The 24746-nt window shown below is 44.9% G+C and overlaps 1 protein-coding gene across 1 annotated transcript in view; it reads left to right on the plus strand.

Moving 5' to 3' along the window:
* SPTLC1 (serine palmitoyltransferase long chain base subunit 1) overlaps positions 1–24746 on the plus strand; it is a 193476-nt gene that overhangs the window by 39550 nt on the left and 129180 nt on the right. Inside the window, exons 2-5 of the mRNA XM_082259354.1 lie at positions 3416–3523; positions 3866–3960; positions 8291–8384; positions 22118–22190. Coding sequence (XP_082115480.1) covers positions 3416–3523; positions 3866–3960; positions 8291–8384; positions 22118–22190 — 370 coding nt within the window. The remainder of the gene's footprint in view (positions 1–3415; positions 3524–3865; positions 3961–8290; positions 8385–22117; positions 22191–24746) is intronic.

Consider the following 24746-nt stretch of genomic DNA (forward strand, 5'->3'; position numbering starts at 1 on the left):
AGGCTTATTTTATCTAAGGGTCGGGATCCCCCGTTCCCTGTTAAGGCGCATTCTACTCGGGCGCTTAGAGTTTCCTGGACCTTCCGCCATCAGGCGTCAGTGGTTCAGGTTTTCAAGGCGACTGTTTAGTAGTCGGTTCATACCTTTACAATATTGTATAAGGTTTATGTGATGGCATCGTCAGATGCCTCTTCTGGCTGCAAGGTTCCTGCAGGCCACTGTTTGAGGAGACTGTTGGTCTACCTCGAGGATTTGTGGGGTAGGTCTCATCTGTTTACTCGATGAGTCCTTTGATACTTCTGGTTGGCTCCGGTTGGGCCTTCTAGATTGGATTTTGATTCTGTCAATCCCACCCCTCATTTTGTGGCACTGCTTCTGGATGTCCCAGCTCTTGAGAATCAAGAAGACTACGTCTGTCAATGAGCGATAGAGAAAAATGGATTTTTGTAAGATCTTACCGTAAAATCCTTTTCTCTTAAGCTCATTGACAGACGTAGTACCCGCCCCTCTATCATTGAGTTGGGTTGGGTTAAATTCTCTGTACTGCTTTAAAACAGAACTGATTCCCTGTAGCAGAGAGAGGGAGGATATACCCTCAGGGACTGCCCCAGAACGTTTTGTCTTTCTGCCTAGTCCTACTCCTGCGGAGACAACATAACCCAGCTCTTGAGAATCAAGAAGACTACGTCTGTCAATGAGCTTAAGAGAAAAGGATTTTACGGTAAGATCTTACAAAAATCCATTTATATATATATATATATATATATATATATATATATATATATATATATATATATATATATATATAATATATAAATTAATTGTTTAATTTATTGGAACATATGGATGTGTATTGTAGCATAATGTTGTCTGTGTTTAGGATGATACACATTTGTTAGGGATTTATAATTGTGTTTGGCACTGTGCTTTTTGTTATATTTGAGTAAAGGGTTTGTATATTTACCTTTAGTTGCTAACTGCCAGTACCTCCTAAGTGCTGACCTTTTTTTCCAAAATAAATCATGGCAGCTCAGCGATTGCCTAAGGTAAATCAGCCAGCACTTCTGCGCCTGTCAGTTCAAAAGCCCCGTGCACACAGGTTAAAAATCGGCCAGTTCAACAGAAACCTGCTGACATTCAGGCCGTGTATAAGGCAGCCTGTCCGGCTGCTGTCAAAGGGGCATGCCCAAAAAAAATCGGCATCCAATTGGCGTTCTCAGCCAATGGCTGCGAGGGCTGACCGGCATGTTCTGGCAGGGGGGCAGGCCCCCTTTCAGAACACAATAGCTCAGTGGGGAGATCACTGCAGTGGGGAGTTCACTGTACTAACATCAGATAGTTAGTACTGCAAGCTCCTCAGTTAGTTTTTTTTTTTTCCTTCAGCTCGTTTGGTTGAACAAAAAAAAAAAAGGATAGTGTGTACTTAAGAAAACTCTCCACCGGAGTTGCAGGGTGCCCAGAATGGCCTCCATTGCACATAGGCAGTAGGTGTGCGACAGGCTGGAAATTTGACTATGCACAGTTGCACACTGACTACTGGAATGGACTGGCTGTGCTTGTGGCTAAGGGGAAATGCAAGCGGCTGCCGATTGAAAACAAAACGCCGCTAGCCGCCACAGGAAACAAACTTTGCATCCACTAGTAACCATGACCATGTGTTTTGGGGATGTGCCCCCCTTTTTTTTTTTTTTTTTTAAAGTCAGATTCACTTTGTTTTCCATAGTGAGCCCAAACAAATGCCCCCATAGCAAGCAGTTTGCTATGGGGATATTTAGAAGAGTAGGGAGCCAGGAGTGCTGTTGGGGGGACCCCAGAAGAGGAGGATCGGGGCTGCTGTGTGCAATAGCTCTGCACACAGCTTGTAAGGATGACCTGTTTAATATTTAAAAAAATATATATATTTTTAAATTGTATTTATTTTTTTTTAATGCTAATGACAAACTGCATTGTGTCATTGATTTTGGCCATATTTTACTCTTTAACCACTTAAGCCCCAGCCCTATTTCGGACACTTTTTTTGTTTACAAGTTAAAATCAGTTTTTTTTTTTCCTAGAAAACTACTTAAACCCCCCCCCCAAACATTATATATATCTTTTTAGCAAAGACTCTGGAGAATAAAATGTCGGTCATTGCAATATTTTTTGTCATGCGGTATTTGCGCAGCAGTCTTTAAAACGCCATTTTTTTTTTTTTTAAATTACGAAAAATCACATTTCCCTGCATTTAAAAATACTAAACAGTAAAGTTAGCCCATTTTTTTTTGTATGTTGTGAAAGATGATGTCACGCCGAGTAAATAGATACCCAACATGTTACGGTTTAAAATTGTGCACACCCGTTGAATGGCGACAAACTACGGTCAATAGAGATCTCAATAGGTAACGCTTTAAAAAATTTTAACGGTTACCAGTTTAGAGTTAGAGTGTAGCTCTTTTTTTTTTTTTAAATTATTGCTCACGCTCTGGCGATAGCGGCGATACCTCACATGTGTGATTTGAACAGTGATTTAATTCGCGGCTCGACTTCCGTATACGTTTTTTTTTCGTGCGCGAGCTAATGGTGACGGGGCGGCTAAATTTTTTTTTTTTTTTTTTTTCCTATTACAGGTTTTAAAAAAAAAAAAAAAAAAAATCTGATCACTTTTATTGCTGTCACAAGCAATGTAAACATCCCTTGTGACACCAATATGCAGTGACAGGTATTCTTTGAGGAGGGATCGAGGGTCTAAAAGACCCTAGACCCCTCCACTACACTTTCATGTATGCAAAACGCCGAAAACTGCATTTTTGCATACAGACGTTTTTTAAATCTGCCGCCTTTTGCAGCAGAGTAACCAGAAAGTGACGACTTGGACGCCGCCTCCGGGTTACGTCATCAGAGACCCGATCGAACCCGCTTCCGGCTTAGATCGGGACTCCATCCGCCGGCTGGGTGCTCGGGTCTCCCGGTGGGACGGGAGGCCTGGGCAAAGTCACGGAAGGCGGCAGGAGGCGTCCCCTCCCGCTCACCCGGGTAACGATCGAGTGGCTCCCGAGCCGCATCGGTCATTACCGACGGAAAGCCGACCGTCTGCTGTAAACCACAGTACCGGGATGGTGCCTCTAGCTAGAGGCATCATCCCGGTATAACACCGCAAAGTCTGACAACGTAAATATAGGTCACTTTGTGGTAAGTGGTTAAATGGTTTGTCTCAAAACTGCCACTGGAGTATAAGCAGAATCAACAGTTGGTAAACAATGTTATGTGAAAAACAGACTGCTGAATTGATGCTATTGAGCGATAACCTCATAAATGTTCTATGTACATTAGTGTTTTCAAGTTTGCAAATGATTGTTTCCTTCTTCACAGCGAAACATACTGCAAAATTTGGTGGTGATACATGACTTAACTAAAACATCTTTTTCTTTATTTTCAGGCACCTGCATACCATTTAATACTGGAAGGGATTCTGATCCTGTGGATTATACGACTTATATTTTCTAAGACTTACAAATTGCAGGAACGGTCTGACCTCACAGAAAAGGTAATTGAGGAACAGGCACTTTCACTTTCTGATGTTTATTGAATTTTACAGGTTAACATTTTACAGAGTAACAGAGTAAGTACAAACAAACAGTGGCCACGTGCCATACAGTACAGATGATCAACATAAAACCTAAAACCAGAAATGTGTCCTAGGGTGTTTTTTCTTTTTTTTTTTTTTTTTTTCTTTATCATAATGGGGAACTGTGGTGTCCATGGAGCATCATTTTTGAGTGTGAGAGCGCTGTAAGTCAAACAAGAGGAATTGGCACACTCAGTCTGTTTTGCTTTCTCTGCTCTCTACCTAGTTTCTTTGTCCTGAAATTGTTATCTTTTCTTCCAGGAGAAAGAAGAATTGATTGAAGAGTGGCACCCAGAACCTCTCGTGCCTCCTGTTTCTAAAGATCACCCAGCTCTCAATTATAACATCGTTACTGGGTAACTAACTGCTACTTTCCTCTATCTTTGCCTTTTTAAGCAGTAGGATGGGGACATTACCGGTAGTGTGTTCAGAGTTCCTAAATCCAAGGTGGGTATGGGGAAAATCGTAAGAGCAGCCTAAAAACAAAATAACGAGGGTATAGTATGCAACCTGACAAAATTACGAGGTTTGTATACCAATGCTAGAAACCTGGCCAACAAGACGGGAGAGCTGGAGCTGCTGAAGTATGAGGAGGACCTAGATTTTGTGGGGATTTCAGAGACTTGGTTTGACAGCTCTCATGATTGGCTGGCGACCGTTCAGGGGTATTCCCCTTTATCGCAGAGATGGAGAAGGTAAAAAAGGGGGAGGGGTATGTTGGTATATTAACCACTTAAGCCCCGGAAGATTTTACCCCCCTTCCTGACCAGGGCCTATTTTGCGATTCGGCACTGTGTGACGTTAATGGACAATTGCGCGGTCGTGCGATGCTGTACCCAAATGAAATTGACGTCCTTCTTTTTCACACAAACAGAGCTTTCTTTTGGTGGTATTTGACCACCTGTGCAATTTTTTTTTTTTTTTTTTGATCATGCGCTATAAACAAAAAAAGAGTGACAATTTTGCAAAAATAACAATATTTTTCACATTTTTTTTATATGAAATTCCCCAAACAAAAAATGTAAAAATCAATAGTGTTGTTTTTTTTTTTTTTTTTTTTTTTTTTTGCGGGATTGCGGCAGACAGATCGGACCCTTGACTTACATTTTTGACACTTTTGTGGGTATCAGTGACATTACTACAGTAATCAGTGCTATACATATGCACTGTTACTGTAAAAATTACACTGGCAGGGAAGGGGTTAACTTTATTGGAGAAGGAGGGGTTAAGTGTGTCCCTAGGGGCGTGCTTCTAACTGTGATTGGATGTGGGTTTTCATGTAACTGCAGAGATCTACGGTCCTACATAGCAGGACCGTATGATCTCTGCTGTTACACAGGGGAGAATGACAGGCGACTTTGTTTACATTAGCCGCCTGCCTATCTCCCGATTGTAACAGACTATCGCGAGTGAGCGGCGGACATCGGGTCCACCGCTCACACACGCAGGAGCGCGTCTCCGGCGGCGTGCGCTCTCGCTCCCTAGAGCCTCACAGGCTAGCGACGTAGTACTACGTCGATTTGCCTGTGAGGGGCTGACTGCCGACGTAGATAGTCGTTAGGCAGTCGGCAAGTGGTTAAGAACAGTGTAAGAACAGATATTAATAATGGAGCTAAGGAGGAAGTAGCATCCCTATGGGTAGAACTTCAAAGGGAAGGCACCATGGGGAAAGTAATATTGGGCATATGCTATAGACCCCCAAACCAGAGGGAGGAGGGAGAGGCGGACCTCCTTTCACAGATTGGAATGGCAGCAAGGATGGGAAATGTAATTATAATGGGGGACTTTAATTATCCAGATATAGACTGGGCAGAAGGAACCGCACATCCATCCAAGGCTCGGCAGTTCCTAAATGTTTTTTGTAGGACAATTTCATGGGTCAGATGGTGAACGCACCGTCAAACAATGCGGTACTAGACCTACTGATTACTTACAATACAGACCTGATCACGGATATAGAAATACGGGGCAAGTTAGGGAACAGTGACCATAGGTCAATTCATTTCAGTATAAATCATAGTAATAGGAAACACAAGGGTAATTTAAGGACACTGAATTTGAAAAGAGCCAACTTCCCTAAACTGCGCTCTTTGCTAGACAATATCAAATGGGATAGGACCCTGGGAACAAAAAACACAGAGAAAAAATGGGAGTGCTTCAAGAACATACTAAACAAAGGCATTGGCTAGTGCATTCCAAAGGGGAATAAATTTAAAAGAGCAAAAATTAACCCTGGATGGCTAAACTCCAACATAAAAATGCATATTAATACTAAAGAAAAGGCCTTCAAAAAATACAAGGCCGAGGGGTCATTGGCAACATTCCAACATTACAAAGAGTGCAATAAAAAATGTAAATGTGAAATCAAGGCGGCTAAAATAGAACACGAGAGACATATAGCGGAAGAGAGTAAAAAAAAAAAAAAAAAAAAAAAAACCCCAAGAAATTCTTTAAGTATATAAATAGTAAGAAACGGAGACCAGAACACATTGGCCCCATAAAAGACGACGAAGGGAATCTGGCCACAGAGGACAGAGAGAAGGCGAAATTGCTAAATAATTTATCCTCTTCAGTCTTCACAAAAGAATTGGGTGGCTACGCTAACCCAGCTTGTAATGTTAAATTAAATAATACATCTCAGGAAGTACCTCCATGCTTAACAGAAGATAGACTTAGAACGAAACTAGAGAAAATTCATAAATAAATCACTGGGACCGCATAGCTTGCACCCAAGGGTTCTTAAAGAACTCAGCCAGGTGATAGCCAGACCATTATTCTTGATCTTTACTGATAGTATACAGACGGGAATGGTGCCAGCTGTTTGGAAAAAAGCCAACACGGTACCAATATTTAAAAAAGGGCCGAGATATATCCCGGGTAACTATAGACCGGTCAGCCTAACATCAGTAGTCTGCAAGATTTTGGAGGGGATGTTAAGGGATTACATACAAGACTTTAGTAATGAAAACGGTGTTCTTAGTAGTAATCAGCATGGATTCATGAAAATTCGTTCTTGCCAATCTATTAACCTTCTACGATGAATTGAGTTGCCATCTAGATAAAGGAAAGCCTGTGGATGTGGTGTATCTGGACTTTGCAAAGGCATTTGACACAGTTCCCTACAAACGCTTACTGTAAAAACTAAGGTATGTAGGTATGGACCATAGGCTGAGTACCTGGATAGAGAACTGGCTCCAGAGGGGAGTCAAGAGAGTGGTGATAAATGGGGAGTACTCGGATTGGGCGGGTGTGGAAAGTGGGGTCCCCCAAGGATCTGTCCTGGGACCAATCTTGTTTAATGTATTCATAAACGATCTAGAGGGAAGATCTAGCACAATCTCTGTGTTTGCGGATGATACTAATCTAAGCAGGCCAATATCTTCTATGCAGGATGTGGAAACCTTACAAGCAGACCTGAACAAATTAATGGGGTGGGCAACTACATGGCAGATGAGGTTTAATGTTGAAAAATGTAAGGTAATGCACTTGGGCATCAGAAACATGAAAGCAAGCTACTCGCTAGGGGGGGAACCTCTGGGTGAATCTAAGATGGAAAAGGACCTTGGGGTCCTAGTGGACAACATGCTTGGCAGTGTCATGCAATGCCAAGCCGGGGGTCCTAGTTGACAACCGGCTTGGCAGTGGCATGCAAAGCCCACCGAATACTGGCATGTAAAAAAGGGGATTCACTCCAGAAATAAAGAGATTATTCTCTCACTTTTCAATACTCTGGTCCAGCCACATCTGGGGTATGCTGTCCAGTTCTGGGCATCGGTCCTCAGGAAGGATGTGCTGGAACTGGAGAGAGTCCAGAGAAGGGCAACAAAAATAATTAGGGGAATGGAGGACATCAGCTATGAGGAAAGACTACAAGCACTGAACTTATTCTCTCTGAGAATAGACGCTTGAGGGAGGATATGATATCAATGTACAAATACTGTACTGGTGATGACCCTAGCATAAGGAACAAACTTTCAGAGAAAGGGAATACAATAGGACACGTGCCCACTCACTAAAACTAGAGAAAAAACGGTTTACCTTAAAATACGTAGGGGGTTCTTTACCATCAGAGCAGTGGGGACGTGAAATTCCCTTCCACAAGCAGCGGTATCAGCAGGGAGCATCGATAGTTTCAAAAAACTATTATATGGGCACCTTAATGACCACAACATAAAGGGGGTACACCAAGTATGGTTAACAACACACACACACACACACACACCATAGGATGAACCGGATGGACTGATGTCTTTTTTTCAACCTCACTAACTATGTAGGATTTCCCAAAAGCAAGCTGATTGACAGACGTATGATATCCTTAGTCAGTTTGTACAGTAAGTGATTATATTGTATATTTTTACAAAAGAAACACTCAAATAAAAAGTTTTGACATTTCTGTACTGATTTCCTGATGTTCTCTTGTCTGCGATTACATCATATGGTTCCTGCTCTGACCCATACATGCCACAATTTCCATTTATTCCTTTGTAGAACTCCTAACTTGCTTTATCATGGGCCCAGCAAGAGTAATTCTGTTTATCTGGACGTTTCCCCTGAATATTGCAAAATGTAATCCTAGTTTTACATTTTATATGGTTTTAAAGGCTTTTTCTTATTATAGTAAATGTAATATTGTGGATTCAGAAATTGCTTTCAATATAAAAGTTCTCATTATATATCTTTCAGCCCTCCAAGCCACACAATCATTGTGAATGGAAAAGAATGCATTAATTTTGCATCCTTTAATTTTCTTGGTCTCTTAGATGATGAGAGAGTTAAGGTAGGTGACCTTGTTTGTGGATCTCTTATTATAAAATCTCCCCTTGCATGCCAAGTGTACACGTATACAGTGGATATAGACAAGAACCATTCCCCCCCCCCCTCTTTTACAGTAATCACATTTTAGAGAAATGGAGTGAGGTAAGGTGGCGCTGCCTATTTAAAAGTGTATATATATTTATGGAAGGGGTTAAAATAATGTGCAATAAAGTGCTAGTGTGCAAACATGTCCAGAACCGTATGCTGTAAATAAAACTATATATAAATGTATAGTGATGTACCGTTTAATCTCTTTATTAAGCATAAAATTAAGAATAGTACTCACATTAAAACGTGGCAAACAAGCATGAAAGGCAGTAGGGGCCGCGATGACGTCGGCTGTGACGAAACGCGTCGTGCGTGGTTACGTCATTTCTGCCCCACTGGAACGCAGATCCGGTCGCTGGCTCGAATAGCGTCCCGGAAGCAGCCGCCAACGAGAGATTCGCGGCCCCTACTGCCTTTCATGCTTGTTTGCCACGTTTTAATGTGAGTACTATTCTTAAAGCGGAGTTCCAGCCATTTACTCACCTGTCCAACGGTCCAGCGATGCGGCCGCCGGAAGCCTCGATCCTCTCCCTCGGCGCCGGCATCACTGCTGTGGGCACCCGGCTGTTACAGTTTGTGGCTTCACAGCCGGGTACCCACTGCGCATGCGCGAGTCGCGCTGCGCGCCGTGATTGGCCGGCAATCTTCTGGGACCTCTGACGTGTCCCAGAAGATTGCAGGGAGGGAGGGGGAGAGGAGAACTTCCGCTCAGGGCGCCGCGGCGCTCCGAGCGGAAGTGGGAGCGGGTACCTGTCAAAACTAGGTACCCGCTCCCCCCCCCAAAAAATGACATGCCAAATGTGGCATGTCGGGGGGTCAGGACTCCCTAAAGCGGAAGTTCCACTTTTGGGTGGAACTCCGCTTTAATTTTATGCTTAATAAAGAGATTAAACGGTACATCACTATATGAGGTCTTCCTTTTTGCATATTACCTCGGGATATCTCCTTATACTCGAGAGAGGAATACTATGTTGATTTAGTGTATTGGAATTATCTGACCCCGCTGAGAGGAGAGAACCAGGGATATCTTTACCCACGAGCCCACTACATAGGAACCGTAGGAAAAAGGCTATTGTCCTAAAGTTCACTACCCCTGTAGGGGTATATATCTCTGGTGAGTGTGGGATATATTGGAGGGGTGCATGTTTTCTTTCACCCTATACTTACCACCCGGATCACTTCTCGAATATCACCCATCAATAATACTGAAGCACTATTGTTTTGTGAAACACTTTTCTGCAAGCACTTTATGGACTGTTTTTGGACTTTTTTGATTTAATATATATAACATTTTTGGTGTTTTCACTGGATGACTTGCACTGGCACTTTGTTTATTGTTATCTCTATTGATTGCACATATCACTTTATGTTCACAATTAATGTGTATATTTTGACTTCAAAATAATGTTAAAATACCTTTTTTATATATAGTTTTTTATTTACAGCATACTTTTCTGGACATGTTTGTACACTAGCACTTTATTGCACATTATTTTAACCCCTTCCATAAATATATATACACTTTTAAATAGGCAGCACCACCTTACCTCACTCCATTTCTCTATTGTACGATATAGCCCACTGGACTGTATTTTGGGGTAGGCTGCAGCCTAGTTTTTATCCATAAGCACGGAATTTGTACCCCTTTTTAGTAATCACATTTTGTTGCTTTGCGGCCTGAAACAAAGACAGATGCCATTCTTCTTTTTTTTTTTTTTTTTTATCCAGCTGTATTTACTGGTGTAACTTATAGCATCTAAGTGAAAGCTATAACATCAACATGTCAAAAAAAAATCAAGACCAGAATTACTGAGTTGGAAAAAGGTCCCCCCCCCTCCAAGTCAGTATTTTGTTGAAGCACCTTTTTGCTTTAATTTCAGTCTTTGCAATATTTTCCCAACTTCTTTGCAGAACTGCTCAAGTTCAGTTAAGTTTGATGGTGACTATTTGTTGACTGCACTATCAGTTCGGTACTTGTGTTACTGTCCATAGCGCAGGAGCACCCCAAACTTTTTACTCTTACCATTTGTTGACTGCAGCCTTCAAGTCATTCCACAGATTTTCAATGGGGTTAAAGTTTGGCTCTGACTAGGCCATGCAAGGACATTCACCTTTTTTCTCCTTCAACCACCGTGTGCTCATTTTTGCTGTGTGCTTTGGGCCATTATGTTGGAAGGTATACCTTCTTCCCATTGACCACTTTCTGGCATTGAGCAAAAGATTTTCCTCAAGAATTTGATGGAATTTTGCTCAATCCATTTTTCCTTCTATCCTGACAAGTGCTACATTCCCTGCTGAAGAGAAACACCCCCATAACAGGCTATTACCACCTCCACGCTTTACTGTAGGAATGGTGTTATTTGAATGGATTCCTGCCAGACATATCGTTTGGTGTTGAGGCCAAATAAACAGGGATTCTGTTTTTGATTTATTTTTATTTTTTCCGGACATGTTGGTGTTTAATCTTTCACTTGGATGTTTATAAGCTGCATTAAGTAAATACAGCTAGATAAAACAAAAACAGTGTCTGCCTTCATTTCAGGCTGCAAAGCAACAAAATGGGATCATTTTAAACTTTCACTGTACAACGTGCATGGTCTCATTGTTCTGATTACTCATTCTATTACTAGTGCATATATACAGTATCTCACAAAAGTGAGTACACCCCTCACATTTTTGTAAATATTTTATTATATCTTTTCATGTGACAATACTGAAGAAATGACACTTTGCTACAATGTAAAGTAGTGAGTGTACAGCTTGTATAACAGTGTAAATTTGCTGTCCCATTAAAATAACTCAACACACAGCCATTAATGTCTAAACCGCTGGCAATAAAAGTGAGTACACCCCTAAGTGGAAATGTCCAAATTGTGCCTAGTTAGCCATTTCCCCTCCGTGGTGTTATGTGACTCGTTAGTGTTACAGGGTCTCAGGTTCTCAGTTTTATCGCTCTCACTCTCTCATACTGGTCACTGAAAGTTCAACATGGCACCTCATGGTAAAGAACTCCCTGAGGATCTGAAAAAAATAATTGTTGCTGTACATAAGGATGGCCTAGGCTATGAGAAGATTGCCAACACCCTGAAACTGAGCTGTAACATGGGGTGTGGTTTGGAGGGGACTGTGCGCAAGCCTCCTACCGACAGACTATGGGCCAGAAGATACTGGAGACCTGGGGACATGCTGGCAGTGAGGTAATGTAATGCTACAGCCCTTCTCACCCCATCCCCCCCCCCTCCTGTTTCTGTGTCTAATTGTGTGGATTCATGACACAGACAATGGTCTGGACTGGAGACATCTCTCCGCAGGGGGTGTGTATTGAGAGACTGCCTGTCTACCATAAGCTCATTAGGTTATCTGTAGCCTGTTTCAATGTACAAATGTTCAGTTTCCATTGGTTGTTCCTTGTGCCCTTCCCCCGTTGGCAAGGCTAAGGGGAGTGTCCCATAACTGTGTGTAAAACTGTATGTCTTGGAATTTATTAAACCGTTTATGCTCTGCATGTTGAACCCTCAACACCTGTGTGGATTGTCTCGTGATTGAGGGGTTAAGGGCTGGGTATGGCTTCTCCGCAGGCTGTGGGTGCGTTTGGAGGACAGGAGACACAGGTCCGGCGGATGTGCCCACCTGGGGTACTAAGATCCGTTACAGTCATATCCAGAGGTTGTCTTTGGGAAATATACGTATGAGTGCTGCCAGCATTGCTGCAGAGGTTGAAGGGGTGGGGGGGGGGTCAGCCTGTCGGTGCTTAGACCATACGCCGAACACTGCTTCAAATTGGTCTGCATTGCTGTCGTCCCAGAAAGAAGCCTCTTCTAAAGATGATGCATAAGAGAGCCCGCAAACGGTTTGCTGAAGACAAGCAGACTAAGGACATGGATTACTGGAACCATGTCCTGTGGTCTGATAAGACCAAGATAAACTTATTTGGTTCAGATGGTGTCAAGCATGTGTGGCGGCAACCAGGTGAGATGTGCAAAGACAAGTGTGTCTTGCCTACAGTCAAACATGGTGGTGGAAGTGTCCTGATCTGGGGCTGCATGAGTGCTGCCGGCACTGGGGAGCTACAGTTCATTGAGGGAACCACGAATGCCAACATGTACTGTGACCTACTGAAGCAGAGCATGGTCCCCTCCCTGCGGAGACTGGGCCGCATGGCAGTATTCCAGCATAACGACCCCAAACACACCTCCAAGACGACCACTGCCTTGCTAAAGGAGGAGGAGGGCAAAGTTTATAACATTCACCAGCTCTGTGATGTTGTCATGGAGGAGTAGAAGAGGACTCCAGTGGCAACCTGTGAAGCTCTGGTGAACTCCATGCTCAAGAGGGTTAAGGCAGTGTTGGAAAATAACGATGGCCACACAAAATATTGACACTTTGGGCCCAATTTTGACATTTTCACTTAGGGGTATACTCCCTTTTGTTGCCAGCGGTTTAGACATTAATGGCTGTGTGTTGAGTTATTTTGACAGCAAATTTACACTGTTATACAAGCTGTACACTCACTACTTTACATTGTAGCAAAGTGTCATTTCTTCAGTGTTGGCACATGAAAAGATATAACAAAATATTTACAAAAATGTGAGGGATGTACTCACTTTTGTGAGAATCTGTACACACCTTTTTTCATAGACCAAATTTTCAAAGTTTCAGTGTGATGAGTAGGTATAACAAGTTCATGATTTTAACCCTTTTTATTTTCGGTAGCCTAAAGGATTTATAGGCAGTCGGGTGTTGTCCTAGTGACCAACAACGAAAACAGTTTTTAACTTTAATTGACAAATCTGTCCATCTGTTTCTGTGCCTAGATTTGAAAATCACTTATAGAAATGCAGGACAGGAGGAATTGACTTTAAAAATAAATTATTTCAACAGGGTGATTTCTAGTTTAAAATACCTATAGTTAAAACAGAACTTTGCTCTTAACCACTTGATAAAAAATAATGTTTCTCTTACGTCCTCCGACAGTCGCCGCCACCTCTAAGTCATCACTATTGGGTATTGACTTCCGCTCTGCAGGAGTAGCTAGGCATAAGACTTAGTCAAAAGAACAAAAACATTTGCATATACACATGGGGGCTGTCCCACTGGTCAATACCCCCCTGCAGTGAACACTCCCTACTCAGTTTGTTTCTGCCTAGCGTCAGGAGTAGTTAGGCTTTCCCTGTGCTGGGGCTCCGGTCTCAGCCTTCTGATCTTTTTTATTTGATTTTCTTTCAAAATGTCAGTTTTTTTTTCTTGTTATATTAGCTGTTTCTTTTGTCAGCTTTAGTTTTTAGTCGACTCTTCGGATGACGATGGATTCATATGCGGAGCTGGGAATCGGACTGACTGCCCGGGTTCTCCAGGGCAGAGGGTCAGAGGGACCCCCAGCCCGCCATCGAGCGTTCAGCCATGGTTCGTCCTGGCATTATGAACGACCCATCCCTGCTCGCAGCAGGGATGCAGCTGTGAGGTGGCTACCTCACTGGACACATCTGCGATATTGCAGTGTAATGTCCTTGGCAAACGGCATTCCCTGTCAGATGAGGACAGCGGCTTTCCGTTCTGAGAGGCACCCCACGCCATTTGGTACAGGCAAGTACTTCTGTGTGGGGCCTCTGTCTGGGGTGGCAGTCTTGTGTTGCTGTGTGTCCCCCATGTCTGTGCCGGTGTAACGTTAAAAAACCATACCCCGTGAAGAAACCATACCCTCGTCACTTCCTGTGTGAAACAGCTGAGCAGCGCAGCAGTGCGAATGCTCAGAGCCCCGGATACCTAATTGAACATCAAAGAATTTGACATGTGCGCATGCTCGGAGGGCATGAAATAATCACGGCACTGTGTGTAATGTTATACTTGCGGCGGGTACATTAAAACAGTTCGGCTGCAACATCAATCATCTCCTCTCCTATCGCTGTCACTTCCCTGATCTCCCCTAATAAATATAAAAGAGGCGGCGGGTGTATGAGATGTAAATGACGGCGATCGCGGCTCCGTGATCCGCTTTTATATTTATTACCTGAGATCAGGGAAGTGACAGGGGAAGGAGCGGAGATGATGTATGTTGCAGAGGAGCTGTTTTAATCTAACCACCGCAAATGTAACTACCGTGAGAAATCCATACCCTCCGTAGGTGCATCGGAAGTGACGAGGGTATGGTTTTTTCACGGAACACCGGTGTGGGCTCCCTGTTGCGATCCCTGTGGGGGTCTTTTTTATACATGCGGTGCGGTATATATTTGGGGGCCCCTTCCCCTGTGTCACTTCGGTGTGTGTTTGGGGGTGCAGACATTGTGTATGTGGTGGCCGCAGCGGGGAAAAACCGCGCTGTCCGCCATCTTTACTTTGGGCAAGCATGTTTTGGCTTCACTGTGGGCTGATTTACATGCTGTTTTGGCGCCATCTTGCGTGTGGCAGAACGATCGTTCCATGCACATGTTCGGCGGCCATTTTCCCGAAGCCTCCCATTAAGTTCTATGGGCAGCCATTTTCCCTGGGTTATGTGCAGCTTATAGTTCAGCCTCTCATGACCTCACTTCCTTTTCCTCTGAAGCAGCGATCTGTGTGGTAACACTCTGTGGGGCTCTGCAGACTGTCTCTTCCATAACCTTCTGTTTTGTCATTTCTGGCTCAGTTTTCTTCTCCTTTTGGGGTCGTTTGTCACTGTACATATAGCAGTGGGCTGCGCACTCCGCAGCGGTTTTAAAGGGACAGTACCCTTTTATTGCACTGTTATTTTTACCTTGGGCAATGGAATCTCAGGACAGCAAATTCCCTACAGATCTGGTGGGGGACCCCAGTCCTACTGTGGCCCCTGTTATGCCTGATTTGGCCGCTGTAGTGGCGTCTTTAGTGTCCAAAATGGAGGTGCTGATGGCTGAACGTGCTGCTAGGAAGAGGCCCAGATTATCTCTCTCCTCTGATTAAGATGGTGATATGGCTGCTGCGGCGGGCGTGCCCTTTTCAGGGTCTCGCTCATCCCTGGACCCTCTGGGGTCTGAGGGGGAGGCGGAGGTGGAGGGGGTTGATGATTCTCCCCCGGGGTCGCCTGCAGAACGCGCAACTATGGATGAGTTGATTTCCTCTGTAAAGGAAACGCTTCATTTGGAGGATGAGCCCAGTCCTCCGGGCATTGTGTCCTCTTGCGGGTACTCACAGGACCCGCAAGTCGGCGCAGGTTTTTCCCTGCCCCGCTGAGTTTCATTACACTGTTAATGAACTGTGGCGCACTTTAAAACGTCCATTCATGGTACCTAGTTGGTTTAAGTTACTTTATCCCTTTGCACCGGCTACGGAATCGCGATGGTGTGTGCCTCCACAGGTAGATCACACTGTGGCCGTATTGAACAAGGCTACCTTGATTCCTACTGAGGAGACCCCGGTTTTTCGGGATCCCACGGACAGGAGGTTGGAGTCTCTGGCCCGCCATTCCTACACGGTGGCGGGTTCCTTGCTCAAACCTGTTTTCGCGTCCGTTCTGGTTGCTCAGGCGGTGGCTGATTGGACTAAGGTGCTTAGGCGCAACCTCGTGTCTGATTCTGCCCCACCTGCCACACTGGCAATGATGATCAAATTCACCAAGGAGTCATGTATTTGTGCGATGCGGCCTTAAATGAGGCCCCTTTTGGTAGCACGTCTATCTAGTGTCGCGGTGCTTAACCGTCGACTGATCTGGCTGAAGAGCTGGTCGGCGGACCAGACATCACGGAAAACAGTTGCTGATTTTCCCTATGCTGGTTCTCGCCTTTTTGGCGAGGCGTTGGATACCTTGGTAAAAGGTGTCACGGGGGGGGGGGGGGGGCGGCAAGAGCACCATGCTGCCCCAGACCCCGAAGCACAAGTCCTGTCGTGGCAAGCGGGGTTCTGCTCCTCGACCCAATCAGGGGTCCTTTCGTGCCTTTCGGAATCAAACCAAGGGCAAGCCCTTCAAGGGCTAAGGTGGCCAGAAGAAGCCCTGGACGGGCAAACAGAAGTCCGGCAGTGCCGGTGCGGCGGGTCAATCCGCCTCTGCCTGAAGGGGCGCCCTCACCCGTTTCAGGGGTGGGGGGACGTTTGCGCGGTTTCCTCCAACCTTGGCTGCTCCGAATTCCGGACAGGTGGGTTCAGAAAATCATTGAATTCCTTTCCCGGCCGGCGGACAGATTTTTTTCCCTCAAATCTTCATTTGACCCCAGGGCGCCTGCAGGACCTGCATCAAGCGGTGCAGGACCTCCTTGCCCAGGGGGTGATTGTCCCGCTGCCTCATCGGGACAGGTTTCGGGGGTTTTATTCCAATCTGTTTACTGTGCCCAGAAAGGAGGGCAAGGTGCATCCTATTCTGGACCTGAAAGCACTGAACTGCTTCGTGCGCGTTCGAAAGTTCCGTATGGAATCTCTCCGTTCGGTGGTGGCCTCCCTGAGTCCGGGGGAATTCCTGGCCTCTATAGACCTGAAGGATGCGTACCTACACATCCCCATTTTCGAGGGTCACCAGAGGTATCTTCGTTTCACAATAGCGGAGGACCACTATCAGTTTGTGGCATTACCTTTCGGTCTCCAAAGTGTTGGCGCCTGTTCTGGGCCTGCTAAGGGCACAGGGCATTGCGGTCTTGGGATATCTGGACGATCTTCTTTTTAAGATAGAGTGTCCGCCAGGACCTCTTGCGCGATCTGTTTCCCACGGTACAGACGCTTCAGGAGTTCGGATGGACCATCAACGTACAGAAGTCGACCTCGTCTCCTTCGGTTCGTCTTCTTCCCTATCTGGGAATGGTTCTGGACTCTGCTCAAGCAAAGGTGTTCTTGCCGGAGGACAAGCTCCGGACTTTACAGGACGAGATCAGGTCCCTCAGGGACCAGCCGTCCTCGTCACTCAGGACCTGCATGCGGTCCCTGGGGTTGGTGTCAACCTTCGAGGCAATACTGTTTGCTCAGTTCCACACACGGTCTCTTCAAGCGGAGATCCTGGCCAGGTGGGACAGACTACCTCAGTCCTTGGATCTGTGTGTCTCATTGAGTCGCCGGACCAGAATGGATCTTCTGTGGTGGCTTCAGTCCCCGGCTGTGTCAGAAGGAAAATCCTTCCGTCCATTGCTGTGGACGGTGATTACCATGGATGCCAGCCGGGCTGGGGTGGAGTCCTGGGCAATCTGTCTGCCCAGGGCACTTGGTCAGAGGAGGAATCCTCCCTTCCGATCAACGTGTTGGAGTTAAGAGCGATCAAACTCTGTCTCTTCCAGTGGTCGGATCAACTTCGGGGCCGTCCGGTTCGGGTACAGACGGACAATGCTACCGCGGTGGCTTACATCCACCACCAAGGGGGCACCAGGAGTGCCCGGGAGGTGACATTCTGTCTTGGGCCGAGACTCATGTCCCGGCGATTTCAGCGGTTCACATTCTGGGTGTGGAGCATTGGCAGGCCGACTATCTGAGCCGCCAGACCCTGGACCAGGGGGAATGGTCCTTACACCCGGATTTCTTCAAAATGCTGTGTGCGATGTGGGGATCGCCGGACGTGGATCTGTTCGCGTCTCGGCTAAACCACAAGGTGAAAAGGTTCGTGGCAACAACGCGTGATCCTCTGGCAGACGCCTCGGATGCGTTGGTGGCCCCTTGGCATCAGTATCATCTGATGTATGCCTTTCCTCCGATTCAGTTGTTGTCCAGGTTCCTTCGCAGGTTAGCCTCGGAACCGCACCTGGTGATTCTGGTGGCGCCGGACTGGCCACACCGGTCCTGGTACGCCGACATTGTTCACCTGGCAGTGGCGCGTCCTTGGCAGCTGCCAATGCGGGAAGATCTTCTGTCTCAGGGACCGATCTTCCATCCTGCTTTACAGTCGCTGGCTTTAACGCCCTGGCTGTTGAAACCCAGGTCCTGAGAGACAGGGGTCTCTCCCCTGAGGTCATTCCTACTCTGATCAAGGCTAGAAAAGCCTCCTCCTGGTAAAATCTATTACCGTACCTGGAAAGCTTATTTTGCCTGGTGTGAGTCCAGGGGGTTCTCCCCTTGCTCGTACTCGGTGTCGAGAGTTTTGGCTTTCCTCCAGTCTGGGGTGGACCAGCGCCTGGCGCTGGCAACGATGAAGGGCCAGGTATCTGCACTGGCTATTCTTTTCCAGCACCCTGTGGCGTCTCATTCCTTAATTCGCACCTTCATCCAAGGTGTGCGAATTTGGCTCCTCCCAGGAGGGAGCCTTTAACTCCATGGGACTTGAACTTGGTTCTGTACGTGTTACAGCGTTCTCCCTTTGAAAACATCCGGGAGATATCGTTGCGTCTGCTGTCTAAGAAGGTTGCCTTTTTAGTGGCGATCACTTCGGCTCGCAGAGTATTGGAACTGGCGGCGTTGTCTTGCCGCTCTCCTTACTTGGTAATTCACAAGGATAAGGTGGTCATGCGACCACATCCGTCTTTTCTTCCTAAGGTGGTCTCTGAGTTTCACCTTTTAATGAGGACATTGTCCTGCCTTCGCTTTGTACGAAGCCTAAGCATCCCAAGGAGGTTGCATTGCATTCCTTGGATGTTGTCCGGGCGATTAGGGTTTTCCTGTCGTCCACTGAATCTTTTCGGAAGACGGATTTCCTCTTTGTCCTTCCTGAGGGACCTCGGAAGGGCATGGCTGCGTCTGCAGCGACTGTTGCCAAATGGATCAGACAGACCATTGAACAGGCCTATGCTTTGAAGGAACGGGTTCCACCCTTCCCTGTGAAGGCGCACTCTACCAGATCTTTGAGTGCGTCCTGGGCCTACTGGCATCGTGCCTCGGTGGCCCAGGTGTGCAAGGCTGCGACTTGGTTGTCAGTGCACACCTTTTCCAAATTCTATAAGGTAGATGTTCTGACATCAGCTGATGCCTCCTTTGGCCGCAAAGTTCTCAGTGCGGCAGGGTCATGAGGGACCCTTGTTTTGTTGTGGGTCCCTGGCTGTTGGGGTTGTTTATCCCCTGGGTTATTTGCTTTCCTGGGCTGTTGCTCCTGTTGAGCCTTTTCTGTTGCCCAGAAGGTTTTCTTACTGTGCGTGTAAGGTTCCTTTCTCTTATGTGGGTACTGCGTTGCCTTTTCTACGGTTGCGTCTCCCACCCCTCATGTCTACACTGCTTTGGGACATCCCAATAGTGATGACTTAGAGGTGGCGGCGACTGTCGGAGGACGTAAGAGAAAAAGGAATTTTTGTAAAATCTTACCTGTAAAATTCCTTTAAGTCCTCCGACAGTCGCCGCCCCCGCCCCTCTTTTGGGGTTTTTTCTCGTACACTTACTGCTATGCTACCAAACTGAGTTGGGAGTGTTCACTGCAGGGGGGTATTGACCAGTGGGACAGCCCCCATGGGTGTGTATATGCAAATGTCTTTGTTCTTTTGTTCTTTTGACTATGTCTTATGCCTAGCTACTCCTGCGGAGCGGAAGTCGATACCCAATAGTGATGACTTAGAGGTGGTGGGGACTGTCGGAGGACTCGGAGAAAGGAATTTAAAAAAAAATACCGTTTCTTTAGCAAGGAACCTACATGCCACAATAATAATTATTATTATTAATTAATGTGTGCTGTAAATTGCCTCCAGCATTGCTCATGTTTCTTCTTGCTGAAGGCTGACATTTTGCTGGTGCCCAGAGCCACTGAACAGCAGTAAATCTAAACCCATCTGATTTTAATGGTTTAAAAACGGTTACCTTCTTGGAATTCCGGGATTTCTAACTGTCACATTTGCTTGTGTCCTCAACCAAACTGTCAAACCATCAGATGGCTGGTGTCATAACTGATCACACGTGCAGCACCATGGCAGTTGCAGATCTTACAGAAGCAGCTTCCTTGGCTATAAAGGATAGGGGGGTTTAATTAGGCTTTAAGCCTGTCAGCAGATCAGCCTCTACAAATTCAGCAGTGTCTAAAAATAGAGAGCAACTGAGGATGTGCAGAGCAGGGTGAGACCTTGTATTACTGAATTTTTTACAGTATAGGCAATTATTTTTAATGTTTTTACATAATTTTACCTGCAAAAGAGGCCAGCCTGATATAATTTAGCAGGATTTAATTTTCTGACTTAAAGTTCCACTTCCAGTAAAGTTGTTTTTTTTTTTTTTGCTATGCTCCACCTAAACACTGCAGTAAATTCTAAATGCTGCTATGTGCATGGTGCCTAATGGTTACTAATATAGAGCTGCACTAAAATATTAAGTGTTTGTTCACACCAGAATATGGTGCGAGAAACCCATGTTCCCTGTGCATTTTTTGCACCGCATTTAAAACGCACTGCAGTTGCGATCTGGAGTCAATGATAAGTCAATGGCACTCCAAACGTAGGTCGCAAACGCAGTATGTTTGCCTGTAATGGATTGTATGGTACAGAATGCATGCTCTACTTTTGGGGTGGGCCAGTGCGATTCAGCTCATTCAAAATTAATGGGTTCAAATCGCACCTCATGTGAATCGCATCGGAACGAGAAGCACATTCCTGTGCCATTCCTGGTGTGAACAAGTCCTTAACCTTTTCCATTCCTGTCATGATTCCTTGTTTGGTAAAGGATTTTCTTTTTCTTTTAACAAAACAAGATGTTTGCATTCACTAAGCTATTTCCTGTTTGAGTTGCACGTTAGTCACATATTATTATGGTGATTAATTTGTTTGTTTTTATTATGGTAAGGATAATCCATGATTTCCGTTTTTCCGTTCAAGGGTTTAACTTGAAGTGTCTGTTTTGTGTGTGTGCTTTTACTTATAATCTGTGTGCAGCATAATGAACTTGAGTTGTCTTCTTGTAATGTTGATGTGTGTATTTTGTATGTGTTCAGAAGTATTTCATTGTACAGTATTAGTTGACCTTGTTTGCTGTATAAGGCTTCATTCACATGGCTGAAAAAAAATGCATATTTAAGTGCTTTTTTGATTACCGATCTGAATGCAGCTGCATTGTTTTTAATGAAGCCATTCACACAGGTGCAAAAACATGAGCTGCTTTTAGATCCCAAAGGCCCCTTTTACACAGGCGATTTGATCCGATTCGCCTGTCAGTTTTTCAGGCGGACCTGATCGGATGCTCCATGCATCCCTATGGGGCAGCGGGTGTCAGTGGAGACATCTCTGCTGACATCCGCTGCTATCCGATCCTGTCCGTGAAATCCGGATGCATGGAAACCCTATTTTCCATCCGTCTGGAGGATCGGATGAGAACGGACAGGCGGTCCGTTCTCATCCAATCTCCCCATAGAGGACAGCAGGGATCTGACGCCTGCACACAGAGCGGAGACGGAGCTCTCATCCGCCTGCTCAGCGGGGATCGGCGGATCGATCCCCCCGCTAAGCAGAACGGACTCCATGAAAGGGGCCTAACACAGAATCCAAAAATCTATATTCAAGATCAAGTGCTTGCGCGTATAAACACATGTATACGTAGTTGTAAGCATGTCAATTTAAGTCTAAACAAGTGAGGTGGGGGGGGGGGGCGGAGTAAAAGAGAAAAAAAAATACTTATGTCTCTTTACACAGTTTAACACATCTGTACAAAAGCGTTTTACTGATGATTATGTAGGAGCTTTTCTCCAAGAAAACACGTGTGTTATAACCTCAGTAACTCTGTAACATTTTTATGGCCATGTAAATGAGGCCTTAGATGACCTTGAGGTGTTTTAAAATGAGTTGACGCTTTTCTTTTTTTTTTTTTTTTCATGCTTTCTTCTTTTAGGCTGCAGCATTGGCATCACTTAGGAAATATGGTGTTGGGACATGTGGTCCAAGAGGTTTTTATGGTACATTTGGTGGGTATTTTTTATTTTTTCCATCTTTCATTTATAGCTTCAGACAGATCACTGAGTATGACAAACCAAACAAAATAAGATCGGTCAAATGTGAATCCTCGTTTCCGTTTTGATTTTGTATAATTTAGTCCATAGACTAATTTCTTCATTTGTGTGTAAAAGTGTTTCAATGGAGTTCTGTGCATCCATCATTTGTAGGACCCACAATGTACTGTACTGGGGTGTGATTGACATTCAAGTCACTTTGGCAATGTGAAGCTATCATACATTGCACATGAATAATTATGCTACCCAAATTGATGTGTGCTGTAAATTGCCTCCAGCATTGCTCCTGTTTCTTCTTGCTGGAAGCTGTTATTTTGCTGAAGCCCAGTGGCCCTAATCAGCATTAAATCTTTAGGCTGGCTGGAGCTCAGCCTCCACATTTTTGGCACAACGCTGAAAATTAATAAAGAAAGAGTATATTACTGGATTTTAAATGGTATAGGAACTATTTTTTAAGCTTTACCTGCAAAAGAAGCCAGACTGAAGGTGATGGCAGCTGTAGCGGTCGCAAAATGTTATTAACCCTGCTCCAGACATTTACTTTGGTATCATTCTGTTCATTCATCTGCAGACACAGACCCGTAAGTCCTTGGGTTTCAGTGGTTATACTAAGAGGGTGCCTGCATCTACAGGCATCATCCTGGTTTGCAGCTAGTGATCCCTTTTCAGGCAGAAGTGATCCGAAGTGGGTAATCAGCCACTCAGGTCAGTTGTGGGGGTGGCAGAAGGGGGTCTTATCCCCCTCCCACCGCCTCTCCTGGGTTCTCTGGTTCCATCACGGAGACCGGTAGCGATGGCTGCCTGGGACAGAGAGAGAGGAACCAATGTTGTTCCCCCCCCCCCCCCTCCCTCTCTGTAACCCTGGAAACCAGGAGCGACGAGTATTTGTCACTTCTGGTTCCGCCCCTTTGTTTACCTGGTGGCAAGAGAAGCAGTCAATTGGACCGATCTCGGTCTAATAGACCCCAAATCTATTCCTCAAGAGGACCTGTCACAGCATATGCTACTACAAGGGATGTTGTTCATCCCTTGTGATAGCAATAAAGTTTTTACAAAAAAAACTTTTTGTAAAATAAATAATTAAAATAATAACTTAAAGTTTTCCCTGTCCCACCGTGCTTATACGCAAATGCGAACACATACTTTACTCCCGCACGTATATGTAAACGGTGATCGCACCACACATGTGAGGTATTGTCGCGAACGTCAGAGTGAGAGCAATTATTCTAGCACCAGACCTCCTGTGCCACTCTAAACTGGTAACCTGTACAAATTTAAAGCGTCGCCTATGGAGAACTTGTTTGTTTACCTCTTTACAACTACCCACTTGTTTGTGTAATCCCTGTTGATTTTTATTTTTCTATTTTATTAAGGGCTCTTTCACATGGTCCGCCTCCGCAGGCGGATCCGTGTTGCTCAGCGGGGATCGATCCGCGATCCCCGCTGAGCCGGGCGGATGACAGCTCCGTCTCCGCTTGCGGAGAGGGAAGTGTCTCAGCCCCCGCTGCCCTCTATGGGGGATCAGAGGAGAGCGGACCGCTTGTCCGCTCTCTTCAGATCCGCTCCGCTCCGATTACTGAACGGATGGAAAAATAGGGTTTCCATCCATCCAGATTTCAGCACAGGATCGGATGCCGATGGCAGCGGGTGTCAGCGGAGGTGTCTCCGCTGACACCCGCTGCCCCATAGAGCTGCATGGAGGATCCGATCAGATCCGCCTTAAAAACTGACAGGCGGATCTGATCGGACCGCCCGTGTGAAAGAGCCCTAACTATTTATTTTTGTTTTGTTTGTTTATATTTTACACGTTTTAACATATATTTACACATTTACCATTTTAAAAGTGCAAAATTAGAAAAAAACAATTTGATTTGTAAATAACATTGCAATGCTTAGTACCATCATATAAATCTTAATTTTCTGTGTCATTTTAAACAGGACATAATACAGAATAGCATGCACACATTTTTTGTGTATTTAACATGATTTTTTTTTTTTTTTTTTAATTAACACTGCTCCAAAAAAAATTTGTTTTTTATTGTCTAAGAATTGTAAAAAGAATATCAGTCGTCTAAGACAATATCACGAAAAGTCTTGTTTGCCCTTAATGTATTACATTGTTATCTTCAGTAATGACAAAGTTATTGCTGAATAAACAGGCCCATAACAGAAATGTATAAATTGCTCTGCTCCATAGAGGGCGAAAAGGTTAAACATAAATTGAATATATTGCAGCTTACAAAGCCTTAAATGTGGTGGCTTCATTTGTTTTCTATTTTTTTTTTTCTTTTCTTCTTAACTGATGGATCTGCCCATTACCACACTTTCTAATCATAGCTGCAATTCACACTTGATCATCTTCCTCTTCTTTTGTTAAAAAAAAAAAAAAAAAAAAAAAAAAAACATACATAACCATATGTAATTAAATTAATCAAAGCAAATACACAAAGTCGGCCTCAGTATAACCTATTCACATTCAACGCCCTACAAACAACAAAAAAATCCTCAAAT

This window comes from Pelophylax lessonae (genome assembly GCF_965119305.1).
Source record: "Pelophylax lessonae genome assembly, chromosome: 1".
Lineage (NCBI taxonomy): Eukaryota > Metazoa > Chordata > Amphibia > Anura > Ranidae > Pelophylax > Pelophylax lessonae.